This window comes from Anabas testudineus, chromosome 21 (assembly GCF_900324465.2).
Source record: "Anabas testudineus chromosome 21, fAnaTes1.2, whole genome shotgun sequence".
NCBI classification, from domain to species: domain Eukaryota; kingdom Metazoa; phylum Chordata; class Actinopteri; order Anabantiformes; family Anabantidae; genus Anabas; species Anabas testudineus.
The window spans coordinates 2850445-2868456 of record NC_046629.1 but is presented as its reverse complement, the minus strand read 5'-3'; the positions used below and the strand labels follow the sequence as shown (position 1 = coordinate 2868456).

General features: G+C 43.1%; 1 protein-coding gene across 4 annotated transcripts in view; it reads right to left on the bottom strand.

Annotated features, from left to right (window-relative positions):
- Window positions 1-2730: 2730 nt before the first annotated feature.
- Window positions 2731-18012, bottom strand: part of caska (calcium/calmodulin-dependent serine protein kinase a) — a 91648-nt gene continuing 76366 nt past the window's right edge. The window contains exons 14-28 of one of the 4 annotated variants that reach the window (XM_026377102.1): window positions 17435-17515; window positions 15225-15413; window positions 15057-15135; window positions 14857-14942; window positions 14471-14539; window positions 12213-12281; window positions 11492-11527; window positions 10278-10319; window positions 9563-9759; window positions 9240-9355; window positions 6485-6565; window positions 5351-5431; window positions 5068-5270; window positions 4893-4973; window positions 2731-4250 (exon numbers count right to left, since the gene is read on the bottom strand). In XM_026377102.1, coding sequence (XP_026232887.1) covers window positions 4074-4250; window positions 4893-4973; window positions 5068-5270; window positions 5351-5431; window positions 6485-6565; window positions 9240-9355; window positions 9563-9759; window positions 10278-10319; window positions 11492-11527; window positions 12213-12281; window positions 14471-14539; window positions 14857-14942; window positions 15057-15135; window positions 15225-15413; window positions 17435-17515 — 1587 coding nt within the window. In that variant the 3' untranslated portion in view covers window positions 2731-4073. The remainder of the gene's footprint in view (window positions 4251-4892; window positions 4974-5067; window positions 5271-5350; window positions 5432-6484; window positions 6566-9239; window positions 9356-9562; window positions 9760-10277; window positions 10320-11491; window positions 11528-12212; window positions 12282-14470; window positions 14540-14856; window positions 14943-15056; window positions 15136-15224; window positions 15414-17434; window positions 17516-18012) is intronic. The other 3 variants (XM_026377104.1, XM_026377103.1, XM_026377105.1) reach the window with 3 other exon arrangements.

Below are 18012 nucleotides of genomic sequence, written 5' to 3'. Positions count from 1 at the left end.
GTCGCCATCTTTGTTTTGAGCCAACAGAAGCGCCTCAGTTCGTGAAATTAGTAAAAATAACGGGTTTGTTTTTTTCTGGATCACATATTTAGATGGTTAGAAGAGTGTCTGTCGATCCTGGAGATGTCTTCAGTGCAACCTTTTATGTTTTTAATGGACACACTTGTGTGAATGTTGGATGGATTTTAATTTAAAGCTGCAGTTGCTGCTTCCAGGTTTGTTGTTGTTGTTGTTGTTGTTGTTGTTGTTCAGGGTGTTTGTCCTCTGACCTTTAAAGATGTGTCTCATCTTGTGCATATGATGATTGTCTCTGTCTGCATGTAGGACGACTTGCAAACATTTAGCAGTTTTCTTTTGGTACTCGTGTTAATATTTATGTCCAGTAGAACCAGATCAATAGATCAGATATTTGCATATTGAAGATACATTTGTTTTAGTGTGTTTTAGTGTTCCTGTTAACTGATTGATTTGTAGGTGCAGTACCCTTTATTTAGGTAAAGATTCCAGTAATAAATAACTAATAATAAAAAACAAACACACTCCAAGACAAGTAAAAGGTTATACATTTACATTTTCACTAAGATTAGTTATGAATAAACAATTAAAGGTGCTGTGACGTGTTGCTGTAGATACTTCCAATATGTTTCCTCTTTTGTCTTCTAAACCGTAAACCGTTGTAAACTACCGTGAGATGACTGATTTGGGACTATAGAAGTAAACTAAATTAAACAGAATTATTATAAATACAAATCACTACTGCAAATAGATTCTTCTGAATCGTACACACTACAGCTTGTCATATCAGACGTTTATAGGGAAAAGTGTTTTCGGTGGATCTCAAACGTGACAGCGGACCACAGAGACCAGCGGTTTAATCTGGAGAAATTAATACCATTTTATCATATGTTTTGTTTTATGGACAATTCAAATCTTAATTTAAGTATAAAGTAGCAGTTAATAGAAATACTAATAGTAGTTTTCTTGTTTCTACAAAACTCTGATGAGCAATTTATTGATTTAGTTTTTTCTAAATATTCTGTAGTTCTATATTTATTAGATGTTAACATTTACTGCTTTTCTCTGTCGTCATTGACTGAATATATTTAAATTAGTGGCAACTGAATCCCTGAACTGTGGGAACATTTTACCAGGATTTTTCTCTTTTCTCTGACATTTTATAGATTAAATAATGAATTCATAATTGAGAAAATTATCTGCAGATTCATCAACATTCATTTGTCGCAGACCTAATGCACATGTTCTCGTCAGGAAAGATGGAGTGAGTCGTCTGTCAGCAGCTGCTCAGGTGTGTGCTGCGTTCAGGGACTGTGCAGAGTGTAATTTATGGAAAATTACTCATATACACCTTCGTTTGTAAGCAGCACCTCATTATGAACCCGCGGGATTCACTTCTATTTAAGAGATACATTAACTAAGGTGACTTATCCATTTTTATTCAGAGATTTAAAATCTCTACTTAGTTTTAAAAAAACATAACGGTACAGAACACAGCTGTCCTCAGTCAGCAGTCTGTGATGTTATTGCTGTGGGATTACACAACAGTACAACAGTGTTCAGGCTGCAGTTCTTTCTAATCACTCACTTGGATTGATTGAAATCACTAAATGCAGCACACTCTGTCAGTCAGATGTCAGCTCAGTGCACAGTCACCTGCAGAACACAGAGCACAGCTCCATTTTAGAATCCATTAGAAGTCAGTTTTAGGGCGGCAACTTATGGTGGTTTGAATTCCTTTAGATTATTTTCTGGTTTAATTGATGAAGTTTCACCTGTAAAATGTCAGAAAATTGTAAATAATGTCTAATTCTCAGAATTTAAAGTCCAACCAACAGTCCAATAAAATCCAGTTCTCAAGCATCACAAGTTTAGTTTAGTTTAGTCTAAAGTACAGTGAGAGCAAGCAGATCATTTTCTTTCCTGAAAAGCTGGAGCCAGTAAATATTTGACTCAATCAATGGAACAAATCAGTTTAAAACCGTTGTTCATATTCTTTCAGTTAATCCTCTAAGTAGGTAAAGTTTTTTTTTGGAAACTGTGTTTTAGCAAAAAAAAAAGAAAAAATCAGCAAAGTGACCAAATAATTCTGTATTGATGAACTGTGAATTATTAATGTTTTATTCTTTCTTCCCCAAGTAGTCAGACTCCATCATTTTACTAAATTGAATTAGAAATGGAAATATTTTTCTTGTTGTGTGATCAGACCAGAGAATCATCTTCCTCATATTTTCCTATAAATAACAGGGACGAGGCTTCGATCTAAACACTCTATTATATAGACCTGGTCTGATTCAGTGTTACTGAGAGGATCTCACAGAGAACCTCAGAAACACTGGTGATTAATTTACTAAATTTATCAAATTAAATGTACAGCACCGTGAAGTGTTGTCTGTTGAAATGTAGAAGCTGCTGTCAACAAATAATAAATAGTAAAATCTAAATATCTCAGTAAATTGGCAGCCATGATGATGATATGCTGAAAGAAATATAAAATTAGTATTAATTAATACTAATAATTAATTTGTAGATAAATAAATGACTGAATCATAATAAAGTCTGTTTGCGACTGTTTTCTAAATGCTGCAGATTCTCCTCAAACACCGTTCATACAGCTGGTTGTTCGTGTCGGTTTATGTGCAGTAGAAACATCAACATTAAAAAAAAGAGTCAGAAGTGTTTTTCAACACATAAAAGGAAATGTATTTAAAAAAATTGTTCATACTTTTTTATCATAGCAGAGTCATTTACACAAGGAGCAGCCGTATGTCAGTCTGTCGTATTCATGTACACAGTTATTCAGATGCACACACTGCCGCCTCCTCCTCTTGCAAAGTCGTCACCTTTGCCGACGGTCACAGAATAAAAATGAGCATTTTATCTCTCGTTGATTTTAAACACTAAGACTGTTGGACATCACGCTTCTGAAATGGCGAATGAGGAATAAGGTGAAGTTATTCCTGTTCTTTGTATATGATAAATCAAAAAGAGAAAAATCGAGACTTTTATTTGATTTTCTTATTTACAGACACATTTCACTACATGGTTAATCTGTTTTTCTTTCTTTTTGTTTTTTTAAGAAACCTGTGGTTTAGAAATGTCACCCGAAATGCCAGGGATGTGCATAGGTGTCAAGTCAACGTCCGGCTCCGTTGCTGTTAGTTTTTTCTTGCCCCTTCTTGCTTCCCTTGGCTGAGTTCAGTCTTCAAAACAGCTGGAATGTTTTTTTAATATACATTTTGTCTTTTTGTTGTCAGAGGTTTACAGGGGGACACAGGGAACACTGACTGACTGACTGACAGCATGGAAGCTTGCAAATGTCCACATGCATGATAACCTCATTCAAATCTCTAAAACATTTATGAATTCATTTAGAAGAGACAGTACCTGGTAGATAGAAAGGTGCATGTGTGTGTGAGATACTGTAACAACAGGACAGAGTCGGAGGATGTTACCGAGCTTTACAGCTCAGAAAAGAACAGGAACCGGTAAATAATAAAGAGCCTGTGATCTGCACATGTGAAGACATTGCGGTGCGTTTGTGTGCTTTTCCTTCGGTCTGCTGATAGACAGAATTCCCACTGACGGCGTCTCTCTACAGATGGTTTACAACACCCAACAGGACTACAATGTGATGGCAGGGTCGTGGTGGTGCAGGCCACACGGGGTGACGGGACACAGTACTGTCTCTTTAAAACAAACATCTACAAAAATGTTGCCTCCTAGCTATTACAGACATGACAATATTCACTTTAGTTTACTCTGTTTTTATACAACACTGGGACTAGGTCGTCTGTAAGGGCAAGAGTCCGGAAACTGGCTGCTGCAGGTTGTTTGCGCAGCATTAAAGAGGGTTTCAGTTGGATGCTGTAGTCGCTTTCACAGTACGCTGAGGAGGGTGTTTTCTTTGATCCAGTACAGTGTAGAGAGGTTTCCCATCGGCTTGTATTTTTATTTGCTCTTATTTTGAAGAGGGGGATGATGGGAGTCTGGCTGAGGTGTTGCTGCTGGGAGGATAGATGGATGAGCAGAGAGTAGAAGGAAGGTTGTGGTGTAGGTCAGTAGACCCAGGACACAGGAACCCACTGGCTGGTGGTGCACACCAGATCCATGGCCACTTCCAGGTGCTTGATGGTCTCATCGATCTCATTGTTGATGATGGTTTGGTCAAAGTAGTGGGCGTAGGTCTTCTGCAGGATCTCCGACTCTTTCTGCAGCCGCTGGAGAGACTCATCCTGGAGGAGGAGGAGGAGTTAAAGAGTTATACTGATGAGTGATACTCTCAATTTTTAAAGCAGGTCTTAATACAAAACTAAGGAACCAGTAGGTGACAGCAGGTCTTAGTGGTTAAAACATTTTGTCAGTACAGTGTATGTTGTTAGACCCGGAGTGTGACGATGGCTGTTCCACAACAGTCATCAGGGGCCTTTACTGAGCAGAGGAGGACGTGGATGGGAAAATACAAATGTTGCTATTAACCACTAGAACCTGTGCAAACAAGCAGATGGCAAGAAATACACACTCATTAAAAATAACACTACACAGTCTCTCCCTGTGAGGTTTTACTTACTGGCAGCGTTCGACACCACCTGGGCATCTGAGTGGAGCGCCAAAGAAACAAACGCATGCAGCATGCAAAAACAAACAAACAAACAAAAAAAACGGGTGCAGAAAGGAGTGAGAGAGGAGAGCAGATGAGTGAAGCTCAGAGAGAATGAGAAGCTGTGGACCATGATGGCAGTGCTACACATAAGGACTTTTATTTAGTTCTATGTTAATGTGAGAGCATTAACATCAGGGTGCAACTAATGATGTGGAACTACACCTGCAGAGTGTGAGTGTGTGTGTGTGTGTGTGTGTGTGTGTTTTAGTCCTACCTCGCTGTCTGTTGTGATGGTTGGTGCAGCAATAAAGACGACGTACGGGGCGAACTCTGCTGTCCGCAGGACCTTCAGGGCCTGAAGAAGAACAAGAGTTGCGTTCAGTGTCGGTGTTCACACCCCTTCGCTTTTTTCTTCTGTATTTATCACACAATAAACTCCTCTTACACACCTGAGGTTCAACGTCCAGTATGGCTACGAGTCCCTGTTGGTGGATCTTCCGGATAGTCTCCAGCCGCGTCCCGTACATGGCATCCTCGTGGCTGCCGTACTCCAGGTACTCGTTGTTGCTGATGTCCTGCATCATCTGGTCGTGGGAAACAAAGTAGTAGTTCTTCCCGTTCTCCTCGTCCTTCTTTGGAGGTCTGGTTGTGTCTTTGGGACGGAAAAACACAGGAAGTGAGATTCTGCTCCAGATGCTGTTGTGTCTGTGAAGGACTTGGGATGTGTCTTACGTGGGATGGGGTAGGCGAATCTGTCAGGGTGTTTGGTTATGAGTGTGTTCTTGATGTGTCTTCTGCCGACTCCATGGGCTCCTGTCAAAGACAAACACAGTCCGTCACTGAGCTCGGTTCTGTATTTGAACCAGGTGTTTGTTAAAGCATGTGTGACGTCTGTTCCATTTGTTTTGGTCGTACAGTGAAACACTAGGTAACTGTACAGTGTGTTACTGGGCTTCTTTTCTTTTCCTCAGGTTTGACTTTGCCAATGTTTTCATTGATTCTGGATGTTCTTCCATGCTGTACTATTTAGAGTTCCAGCTGATCTATTGTTTGTCGCCTCTTTAAAGATGTGGCAGCTGTGACCAAGGCTAGAGATACCTGTTAACTTGTTAGAAAGTACCAGTCCATGTGCACAAGATATCTACATCGCATGGCAAGAAAAAGTATGTGAATACTGTGGAATTTCAGGTTTTTCTGCATTAATTTGTCATAAAATTTGATCTGATCTTCATCTAGGTCAAGAGTGTTGACAAATATAATTTGCTTACAATAATTATACAAAAGAAAATCCTGGTCTTTATTGAGAACCATGAAAAACCTCACAGTGATAGTGGAAAAAGTATGTGGAATTAATAACTGGTTGACCCCCCCCTAATTTCAAGTGTTCACATACTTTTCCCACTAGCACTGTGAGGTTTTGTTCTCAATATTCAATATTTTTGTGTTATTATTTCAGGAACTTTGTATTTTTTAATACTGTTGACTGAAATTCTGAAAGGTTCACATACTTTTTCTTGCCACCGTAGCTGCCATTTACTTCATTATTGTCGTTTATCTGTTTGTTGTTGGTCAAGGATGATGAAGCTCTAGTCTGAACCCTTGTTGTGAACATTTTATATCCAAACTATGCTAAATAGTGTGAAAACAGTGACACTGAAGTTATCTATTAAATGTTACATATCATTCAGCCCCGATTCAGAGCTGCGAATCAGGTAAAAACTTATATTTTAGCTGTTATTTCAGTGCCACAACTACCAGTTTCTAACAGTGTTAGTAACATTAGAAACAGTGGGAGTATTTATGGCTTCTCTGCAGCAGCTGTTAATAGACCTAAGCTGAGAGTTTTTCTAACTTGGTATTACTCACCTAACAAAACTAGTGTTTTCCTCTTGAAAGCAGGAAGCTTCACAACCTCTTCATACGTGACGAGGTCTAGTTGGTCAAACACTGGAGGCAAAGAAGGACACATTTTAAGAGGATGTGGAGGAGACTGTGCTGCGACAAACAACAGACAGGGAGCTGAGAGTGAGAACAACCAGTCTAAAGTCTGAAACACACCTGGTGACTGTATGATGAAGATTTATCAAAACAAAGCAGATAAAAAAATCAGTGAGTGGAGAGATGATGTCTAGTTTTTGGAACTTAAAGCTTCATGCAACTCTGCACTAATTGTATTTTATCCCACTTCTTTTACTCTGTGACTAAACATAGACCAGGATACGTTGCAGGTAGTCTGATGTCTGTGGTGCACAGTCTATCACATGATCACTGTGTCCCTCTGCCTCTGTAATATGAGCCTCCATGCAGCCGCCGTCTCAGGGTGCTGACAAGCAAAATACAATACCCACAAGTCACCGGGTTCTTGTGTAACAGGCGGCTACAGAACAGCTACAGCTCATTAAACTGGTGGTGAATAATTGTCAAACTGTAACTGTCTGTGTGAGTGTGATGAGCACATTTGTACATACACAGATTAGAAAATGGGTTAGGATCAACACCACAACACACAAACTAAGCTACACGGTTTCAGTTTTGTCTCAGCCTTCTGTTGTTTCTTTACAGCATCAACAGAAACTAAACTGAAACACAGGCAGTGACAGCTGGTTTAGACTAACAGAAGAGAGACAGAGATGACAACAGTTTGCCGTCACTGGTTGTTACTTACATGCAGAGAGGCCGTTCAGTAGGAGAAAGCGAGAGAGATGAACAGGAGGGGTCATAACATGGTTACAACAGCAGAATTACAAAACACAAACAGCAAGATACAACAGCTGGACAGCTGTGCAGTGCTGCACAGTGCCATCAGTGGAGATGGAAATACACAGAGTGCTGCTGTTGTTGCTGTTGGAGGGTGAACGCACATCAGCTGGTGATATGTCGCTGAGGGAGATGTGGTAACAGCGAGCACCATCACCAGCAACACAACAGAGCCTCAGACTGGGATTTTAAAACGACTGATCATAACACGGTTTATTTTAATTTTCTAATTTAATGTTACTGTCTGACAGGTGTTATGATGTAATATGTGCCTATAATGTGTTTGAGATAGAAAAACCACTGCACCTACGTAGAACTGTCTGATTGTCTTAAATCCTGTCCTAAATGAACAGTACAGTATAAAACACAGACGAGGTGACGATTTGTCTGCTTTTCCCTGTCGTTTGGCATTTTCAGTTTTACTAATCACAGCTCCAAACTGCACTCTGTGTTCAATGTGTCAGTGCACGTGTCGCCGGCTGACCTTTATTCTTCAGCGTGTACATGAAAACTGTCTGTGTGTCTGTTTACTGGTGGTTTTCCTGTCATACAAGACACCAAGAAGTAAAGGGCAGTCGGGAGCAGCTGCTCGATCTGTGTTCACAAACAGACGTGCTGTTTGAAATGGTGTTGAAAACAGGTATGTTCACTGTTTATAAAATATTCTGCCGCACAGCGATACTAAAAACAAAAGGAATGATAGTAATTTAAGGTTGAACCTGGATCGGCATCGACAGTTTGGAGAAGTTTTGCATTTGATGCACACAAAAATGCAGCAGCTATTTTTTCTCCCGTGAAGGAAACAGTTTGGTGAGAATTCCTGAGAAACGTTCCCAGTATTCAACCCTAGTTAGTGCAGGTGAACACATAGATGGGATTAAAGTGGTAAACGTGAAGTTGTCAGAACAGGACGAGTGATGGTGGAGGATCGACTGTTTTAAAGATGCAGATGACTGTGGAGTCCATGCATTCGTTCTGCGTGTTCGGTTCTGCATGCAGAGGAATATGAAGGCAGCTCTGTGTAGATGGACACGAGCAGGTGCTGAGCTGGACAGACGTGCTTAACATCAGTTTTCAGACACACACACCCAAACAAACATACTGCACACTGTCGAACACTGTGTCCTTCAGATTCCTGTCACATCGTCAGAGGAGACGGTGACGTCTTACTACGAAAGTAACTCAGCTTAGAAACTTCTTCAACACAGTAACATGACATCAAAGCTGAAGTGAAGCTGCAGCTTATTGCATGTTGGACTGAAAACAAAAACTTCCTGTGTCTCAGCACTGAGCACCCCCTCTTCCCCCTGCACCCCCCTCCAGCCGCAGCTCCGGTTGCAAACACACGTGTTGACTTTTTACCCGACAACACCTCGGCCCAGTCTCAGAGCTGGACTCTACAGGGTAATTCGAGTAGTGGCTCTACAGTATATTTTACATTTATGTTCAGACATTATGAAAATTATCAGCTGCTTCCTCTGGGCCTCTTCATGTGATGAGCAACAAACAGTTAAGATACTTTGCCACACACAGACATACCCTCTAATGCAAGCATGCACCTAAAAAGAGATTTGCTGGTTCAAACTTGGCGTCACCAAGCTGCCCACAAATCGCTCCTGTGCCTGTATAAGATTTCTGCTTCCCTGACAGCTTTGTGGCTCCGTGCTACAACATCCTGTTCCACACAAGCTACAGCTACACAAACAGACACATGCTCACACACCAACACGCTCTCCCTCGTGTACGTGTAATGCAACATAGAAACATGCATTTAGTGGCGACGGAACTGACCAACAGTAACTCATCTGCAGCTTGTTTTGTGTGCACATGCATGTGAATACGCGTGTGTGTGTGTGTGTTGTACCTGCGTTGTGCTTTGCCAAATACTTGTCTTTGTACTGCTTCTTCTTCTTGCCAAACCATGTGCAGCTGGCCTGCTGCTCCTGCTTGGTCTTCTCCATGGCTATACACGCCACTCGCCTGTCACACAGACAGAGAAACTTTGTGTTTTCACGTACAGATCAAATTACTTTATGTCACTTTAAGAAGTTTTGATATGTTTTCAGTGGGAAACTGAAACTATGTGATGTGTTTATTTAAATAATGAATGCACGGCCTCCTGATTTGGTGCTGCCTTTGATAAACTTCATGATGCAGATGCTGAGTGTGTTTTTTTTTTCCTCTCACCACTCCTGCAGCTCTGGCGACGGGATGAGTCCCGCCGTGCCGTTTTTGGTGTTCTCCAGTTTGCCCTGCCACCAGTTGTGGTCGTCCTTTGAGATGATCTGGATGATGTCTCCCACCTGGAAGCGAATGCCGGCCTCCTTACACGGGATGAGTTCATCTTTGGAGGGGTCGTATTCAAACTGGGCCCTCACGTAGATCTGTGTGGGATGTTGAAAGCAGAAAGGTCGGAGGGGGGTGAGGTGGAGGCGCTGGGGTTTCTGAAATAATCAGTCAAGTGTGAAAGATGTGGATGATGCAAGTGTTGGAAAAGGTACAGAGAGGTGGAGAGGAGACAGTGTACTTTCTTTTGCATATCATGAGAGCGAGAACCGAAACACTGAGCAGTGGACTCTTGGGGGGGGATTAAATCATGGAGGCGTTTTGGTTGCCAGGTAGGAAGCTACTTTCCAATAAAGGCCTTTCTCCAGTGACACAGACCCAGACGCTGCTGGGCTGTTAATGAGCCACTCAGCACACTGGTAATTAACAGCACAGGCATTGTTTATGTGTCCATTAGTGGAAAACAACACTCATTATCTCGCTGTTCACCATTTCAACCACATGTTGCTGTTTCACAGTCTGCTCTCGGTGTGAAAGTGAGCTGGTACAAGTGTTTGGAACCAAAGTGTAGAAGTAGTCACTTTTTTGGAGGGGGGTGGGGGAGGCTGTCTCTTACCTTAACAGCCAGTTTGTCCTTGATTGGAGGTCTGGATACAATCTAGGATTTGAAAGCATCACACACATCATGCAGCAAAACGGCTATGCAACATCTAAACAGCCAAACAATATGGCGGCCAAGGATGGTGGAGGGGAGGATGATGGTGGAGAGAGGTCAGGGATGAAGAACTGCTAATATTGACTTCTTATGAGCACACAGTAAAGTATGAGACTGTTCAGTGGTAAGTAGTGGACCACTGCCCTCTGTTGGTAGGAGCCACAATCACAAGAACAATTTCCTGGTACTTAGAGGGTGGGGGGGGGGGCATGATTTTGGGTGAGTGATGTAAAATTTTTGTTGATTTGAGATAAACTTTGCAGCAGGAATGAACCAGGGAGGAGTGGTTCGGGTTAATCTGTAGCTCTGCAGGGTGCAACAATGCCTGTGTTGTTATTATCAGACCTCAAACACTACAGTGGTCACTCGTGTTGATTCAGTCTAGACGTCTTCGCACAGGATCAGATCCTAAGACTGAGAAGTTCAGGAAGTTCCTTCAGAATTTGGCTGAATGTTGGACAAAACGACTCTACAGAGGTATGTACTACATGTACTGCTTTACACAGTAGATTGACAGGAACCAGATGGGATTAGTTCTGGTTGTGCCTAAGTCCCAGAGCAGGTCTTTTTTGTTTTACTGAAAATCTATTTCCTGATAAGCACAGTGTGTAGCAGTAACTATTTTTGTTTCCCTCTCGTTTCAGATTGGATCTCAAATCTTCTTCTGTGACCACTGCAGTGTCATTACTGTACGTGTCCGAATATTTGGAGGCATTTTATTTGTGGAGGTTTGACTGTTGGAGAAGGACCACAGAGACGTGTGTGCATGTGCATTAACACCACAGACTGTTGAATTATGTTGAGTCAATGCAGTATAATTTCATTTCTGCTTCTCTTGGTCTGGTAACAGCTGCAGCATATTTAATGTCAATTATAGAATTTAATTTGAGTGCATTTTGGAGTAGACTCAATATCAAGTATTAGTCAGAGTTAAAAATGGTCAGGATCCGTTCACTCTAAGCAAAACAATGAATCCCGGTTATACTGATGAGTTTTATGAAGCAGAAAAGAGAAAAGAGGGTTGGGAAGAAGTCAAGACGCACACTTCAGTGTAAAAGGGGAGGGATGTTGAAGCTGTACTGTGAGGAGCTAGTGAGTAAGAGACTTTTATTCACCTGTCGACCTTTGGGCTGAATGGTGGATGGCAGGTCCTGTGGGATTAAACCATTGATGACAGAGAGACAGGGTTAAACAGCATAGAAATATTACAGTGAAACAAAAAGAGAACATTCAGATTTCCTTTTGAGGAACGTGAGAAACCATGCTTGCACAGTCACCTGCAGTCTAACTGCTGATCATGGAAAACAGGGAAAGTGGAAAAGAGAAGAGAGTGATTCTCATCTGTTAAAGCAGATCTGGCTGTGGAGCAACCAAGCAAGCACAGAGCAAGCAAAGCAGCTGCAGCATCAGCACGACCACAGTGTCTGTCCGAAGCCTCGCGCAGAAACAAAGAGCTGCAGAGCGGGAGCACGGAGTGCGTGTCCCCCGTACCGCCGAGCGTGTCGTGTCAGCAGTCAGCACAGCACGCAGCAGGCTTCATGAGGCACACCAATTTGTTAACTGAGATATCGGACACCGGGGCCTTCGGCTCAAACAGATGAACAGGGAGAACGACAACGACTCGACTCAGGAGTTCTACAGTGAAGAGAGCGACCTGCGACCTCGAACCCGAATAACTTAAAGTTAAACCAACACATGGTGGATGGACAGTGGATCTACTGACGGTAAAAATACGACGACACATCAAAGTGACAAATGAGACGCACTGGAGGGGGAGAGGAGAGAGGAATGGGGGGGGGGGTCTCTGTAGGGGTTTTCAGGGGTGGGGGTCCTTACCAAGATAGAACTGTTAATGCTGGAGTGGCCATTGGCAGGGGACTGCCTGGAGGTGGTGGGGGACTCTTTCTGAAATAAGACACACAGGTCAGCAGTGCACACACACACACACACACACACACACACACACACACCGACCACAGGACAATAAAACAATATATGAGAGACATCAGCAGCAGTTCTCTGGCCTGCACGTCACCACAGGGGGGCGCCACACTAACAGGACACTGATCTGAAGAGCTGGTGTGTGTGTGTGTGTGTGTGTGCTGGACGACCAAAAAACTAAAACAGAATCATCATCAAGTCTGAACTGCTGAGTTTACTACTAAAGTTTAAGATGGATGAAGTTTCTGCACAAACAAACACATTCTGATGAGAACTGTGGAGACGCTTGTTAAGTTTGTGACGGCCCTCGTGCTGCCTCCCTGTTCTACTAGCTGGTAGCTGGTTTGGACCAGACCTTCAAAGAGGATGAAGACCAGCACCTGTGTTCTGTCTCTCGCTGGTCTTCCTGGAGCCTGGAGCCTGGCATCCTCTCCCCGAACACTGCACACTGACTTTCGATTGTCTAACACTAGGTTTAATTAACTTTGCCGTTTTTGATTTAATAAACTATTTTGAACAGCGTCGTTCTGCGTGCGGCCTCGCTTTTCACTGCCAGGTGGAAACGGGTTAAATTTACTTTACTTTTTCTGTCGTCAGCTAAAAATGGCAGAGTTGTAGTTTGTGGACTTGATTCTTCAAAATAAAAGTTCAACAGAGCCAAACTGTCACAGAGTTGGAACCTAAATACAGGCAACCACAATAACCGTCCCATTCTCAGTCTGTTTCTCTTTCAGTCCAGTTTAAAATAATCTAATTACATACAAGGTTTTACGTGGCCAGGTGCCAGATTACAATAGTTAATTTCTGTTTGTCCCAAAAGGAGAAATAAAGCTTCTGACTTCCCGCTGACTCAGCTTTTCTTTGCATATAGCTTGTGTAGGTTGAATGTTTCTGTCGTTTGGTTTCTGCTCTTTTTAAACTGTGGTAATTTTACAGTACAACTTATTTTTTACTTTACTTTCTTTCTACTGGGAAACTGTTCTTCGCTGCTATGTAAATGAAAATTATTAATCACTGAATAAATAATAAAGAGTTATTTGAAATGTTTTATTTCATTTCACTAGTATATAGTAAAACAGAAATCAAACAAAGATCAATATAAAAATAATGTTATGATTTCATCATTCTGTTACTTGAGCCTGTAATTACCAAGATGTACTCAAGAAATGATCAGTGTAGGAATTCACTAACTGCTCAACTGTTTTTAAGTAAAATACTTCAGAAACTATTTGACTTTACTGGAAGGGATGTCAGCTGATTACACAGGAGGTGCCTCATCATTTTTAGTATTTATAACAGCTCATATAGGGAGGTTTAGTGTGAAATCGCAGCTATGAACTATAAGCGTCAGCCAGTGTGCAGCAGCAGCGTCTATTGAATCCATATGAACTGATTTTTTGTGAAATGCTGATCGATTCTGTTTTTCCACCTACAACAGCTCTTTTTCTATTTTTCTTAAAAACCTAAACACAATACGCAGGCGCCTTCTAACTGTGAGACTTTACTGAAAATATCCTAGAAATTGACAATTTTTAGAAAATTATAAGAAAAGTTTCCAGGAAGTCAGTAAAAAAACAGGCTGTGTTATTTGTTAACTGAGCTTTTACTTTGAAAATCAGATGCTGTATAAAATACGAAGGTCATGTAATGTTGCTTTTCAGCTTCTGTAAAACTGAACTGTCAGAATGAACTAGGACAGTAAAGTAGACAGGTCGACTACGACGCTACGAACATCTACTACTACTCACTTTTTTAACATGTTCTGTTTTGTGCACGTTCTAAAGTCTCAGTTTACACAACACAACAGAACCACTGCAAACACACGACAGATGTAAACGTGGACAGGTGACACCGAGTCGTAAGGTGTTTCTGTTATTCTGTCCACCCCTGTAGTGTGTGTGTGCTGGTTGGGACGGGATCACACAGAGGGGTGTGACCAGAGGGGGAGAATACTAGGGTGTGGAGGTTCCGGTATCTTGGTTGTGAAATTGGTGTGCTGAATATCAGAGTCAGCCCCAGCAAGACACAGCAAAACACACACACACACACACACACACACACACACTGCATACTTGGGTTACACACACGCTCAATAATCTGGCGAGCAGTTAGTAATCAGATGAGGAGCAGAGAAGAGGGAGAGGAGGCGTTACCTCACACGAGGAGCCCTGCGTCCGGTAACTGGGCACGATTTTAAAGGTGATGCTGCCGCGCATTTCTCTCTGTGGACACACACGTCAGAAAACTTCAGTTCAACATGTGACGTGTGTTTGTAAAGATCAGAGCTGCAGATAAAGATCGATTCACAGAAAACGTATCAGCAGCGACTTTAAAATTCAACGAACTGTTTAAGACATTAATGAAGGAAAAAGTCTGTCAGGTCTGGATGAAACTGGGCGAGGTGTGTTCTTCATCTCAGAAATGTCTCACGGTGCCAAATGTAAACACTGATGTAACATGTGCAAAATGCAGGAAACAGAAGAGAAGTAACTGTTGGCAAACACAGGTTTAGTGTATCAAGTATAAAACACACACTCACCAGCATCTTCTGCAGCTGCTCCACAGTCTGATTGGCCACACTGATGCCATTGATCTCTCTGATCTCATCTCCTACGTGCAACGTTCCTGAAAGGAAACGAGACAAAAGTCGGTGGTTGAATATTGAACCAGAAGGAAATTTATAAATGTCTTCATGGGGGTGTCGTCATAAGTGTCGGTCGCAGCGTGTGGTCTGTGGACCTTGTCTGTGGATCATTCCCCCGTGCATTATCCTTGCTACGATGCAGTGGTTTGTGTCGTTCATCTTCAGGGTGATGCCCTGCAGGAGTTAACACACAGACACAGTCAGAACCTGAGGACCAGCACCGAGCTCTAGTGTCGCCTCGGGCTCATTACGTGAAACCGTACCATCGGCTCGTCCGTGTTCTTCTGGAACTGGACCAGACGGACTCTGGTGACGTTCTCCAGGTCCATGTCTCCGTTGGCGCTCTCTGGGGAGTCTCCGTTCAGGTAGGGCGAGGTGGGCGGAGGGGTCACCCTCAGAGCCTCGTCGCTGTAAACCTCGTGGGCCACCACGTCGTGGGCCTGCAACAAGGCCTGTGGTGACAAACGCACGAGTTAGAGAGAGGAAACAAACAGTGTGGTGGTCTGAGAGAGAAAACGTCAGCGTGATCCTGAACAAGGGGACGTCTGAGGAAAACAGCTGGATTCTAAATTACTGTAACAAGCAGACATTAGACATGAAGTCGTGACATCCAGTGTTTTAATAACTAAAAATAAAAGCCGACCAATCCTGTTCTTTGATAAGAGTTTCATTAAATTTAGAACTAAAGTTCTAAATATTGACTTTGACCTGATCACTCACAAACACTGGACCATAGATGGATCCATTGGTAGAGAAATATCCCAGCACCAAGAAACCACCCGCAGAGGAGGAACCGCTCCTGTTCTGCAGTCAGGCCACTAAAGGAGGAACTTACATGACGACTTTGTCTTCTTCTCCTCTGTAGTTTCAGGTATTCCCCTTCCCCACAGGTGCCTTTGGTGTGAAACCCTCCTGTCTGTTTGAGTTACAGCAGCTGTTTGAGTGTTGCAGCACAACCAGCGATGCTTCACACCCACAGAGTGTTTGACTCTACTCGTGTGACAGCCACAGAAGCCCTTGAGTGGCACTTTAACAAACCGGTCTGAACTTCAGAGAACAGCAATCAAACCTCAACAAAGAGGAGACCTGTCACTGCCTTCCCTCTGCGTCTCACACACACAAACACACACAGATCAGAGACATGAAGGAAACGGCAGCGGCTCTAACTCCCGTCTCAAATGACATCACATGCAGAAAGAAACTTCATGTTATGAGACGCAGAGGAAGTTAAAGTTGTGTGACTGTGTCCTAATGAGGGCGAGGTGACGAGGTCAACGAGGGCACACAAGAGAAGTGAGAGAGTGAGAGGATGGTAAGAAAGGAGAAGCTGAAGTTCTCTCCTCTGAAGAACCTCGCTCCTCCGTCTACGATATTTTTAATAAAGGTATTTTATAAAATTGTAGGCGTCGTTCTTAAAGAGATGAAGTATTAGTGATTCCACAGGATGATAAAATAAAATACGATGAAAGCACAGAGGATAGTTTGACATGTAAAACAACAGCGAGGTGGGGGTCAGGTTTCCTATTGGTGGTGATGTGAACCTGCTTTGAAGTTACAGCACCCCTCAGGAGGTGCTGAACAATGCTGAAATCCAGCTGCAGGGAGGTGGAGCAGGTTTGGTTGTTTGGTTTTTTATGAAACGTGTTGACAAAGGGTTCGATAACTGGTTCGAGCGTTTTACAGGACAGAAAACTTCAGTTTCTGTTCCTGAAAATAAAACTGTTCAAACCAATCAAATCAAAGAAGGAACCAGCACAACATCCTCATGTGGTTCGTCTGGTGCTCAGTGGAATGTCGAACATGACGGAGCGTCCGTTCTCACTCTGGGGGAGTCGGACCTTTGACCTGACACAGCACATTGTGTAACAGCTAGCCCCCCCTCTCACTCCCCCAGTCTGGACCCTCTGGATCTGGTCTGGATCCTAACACTCATTTGATTAATGATCTGTTTCTAACATTTCACTGTAATTCACTTTTCTCATCTGCTTCTGTTTTATGTGCCTCCTCCCCTGCGTCACGGCCCCCCCACCCCACTGCCGGTCTGTCTATGTGATACAGAGCGGGTCATCGACCAGAGATGGAAATCAGGCGCAATAATGTGGTGGGATTAGCAGGAGAGGCTGCTGACAGAGCTAGAATAACTTTCCCTTGACTGGTTTAACCCTTGCTGCTCCCGCTGTTCGACCCGTCCACCGTTCAAACACTCGTCTACTCACTGACACGTATCTTCAGGTATTTCTACATCTTAAACAAATACTTTGACCTTTTAATATCTGTTTGGGTTAAAAGTCAGCGGCTGCTTTCTGCCGTCACGCGGAGGGAGGCAGAGGAAGTTACTATACAGATAATATGACACATAAGTGTTCGATGAGGCCTTCAGTGTCTGTGGAACGTAGATAGCAGAGTCCAGTCAGCAGACTAAATGTCTGTTAAGGAACCCCCCCCCCGTACGATACGAGGCCCCCGGACTCACCATGAAATGTGGCTGAGTCAGTATCCGTCTGAGTTCTTTAGCTTCGTGGTTCTCGGGGTAGCAGGAGATCTCTTCCAGCACCTGAAGACGCAGAGAAACAGCATCAGACAGTTTGTTTGTTTGTTTGTTTGTAGCCGCAGTCGACGTCTTTTTGTTTTTAAATACAAACACACACAGTTATTGTCAAGAACCCAACTGGACCTGCGACGGCTTAGGAACCGCAAACAACCAGCTCCAGTCCCTAAAACCTCCCCTCACTCTGCCTCCGTCGGCTGCTCAGAGAGTCTGAGCCCAACTTTGGACGCAACTGTGAGTTAAAGGAACTGGTCAAGGCTTCACGTCCCCCCCCCCCCCCCCCCCACGACTGCCCTTTTGACATGACTGGGTTTGATGTCAGCTCCAGTTATGTTGCGCCTGACTGGTGAATGTGGCTTTGTAGAGGTGCGAGTTCTGAGGGAGGGTGTGTGTGTGTGTGTGTGTGTGTGTGTGTGTGTGTGTGTGTGTGTGTGTGTGAGGTTACTACTGAAACCCGCTGGATGTTCATCAACTACTTGAGGTAGTTAAAGAACATCCAGATG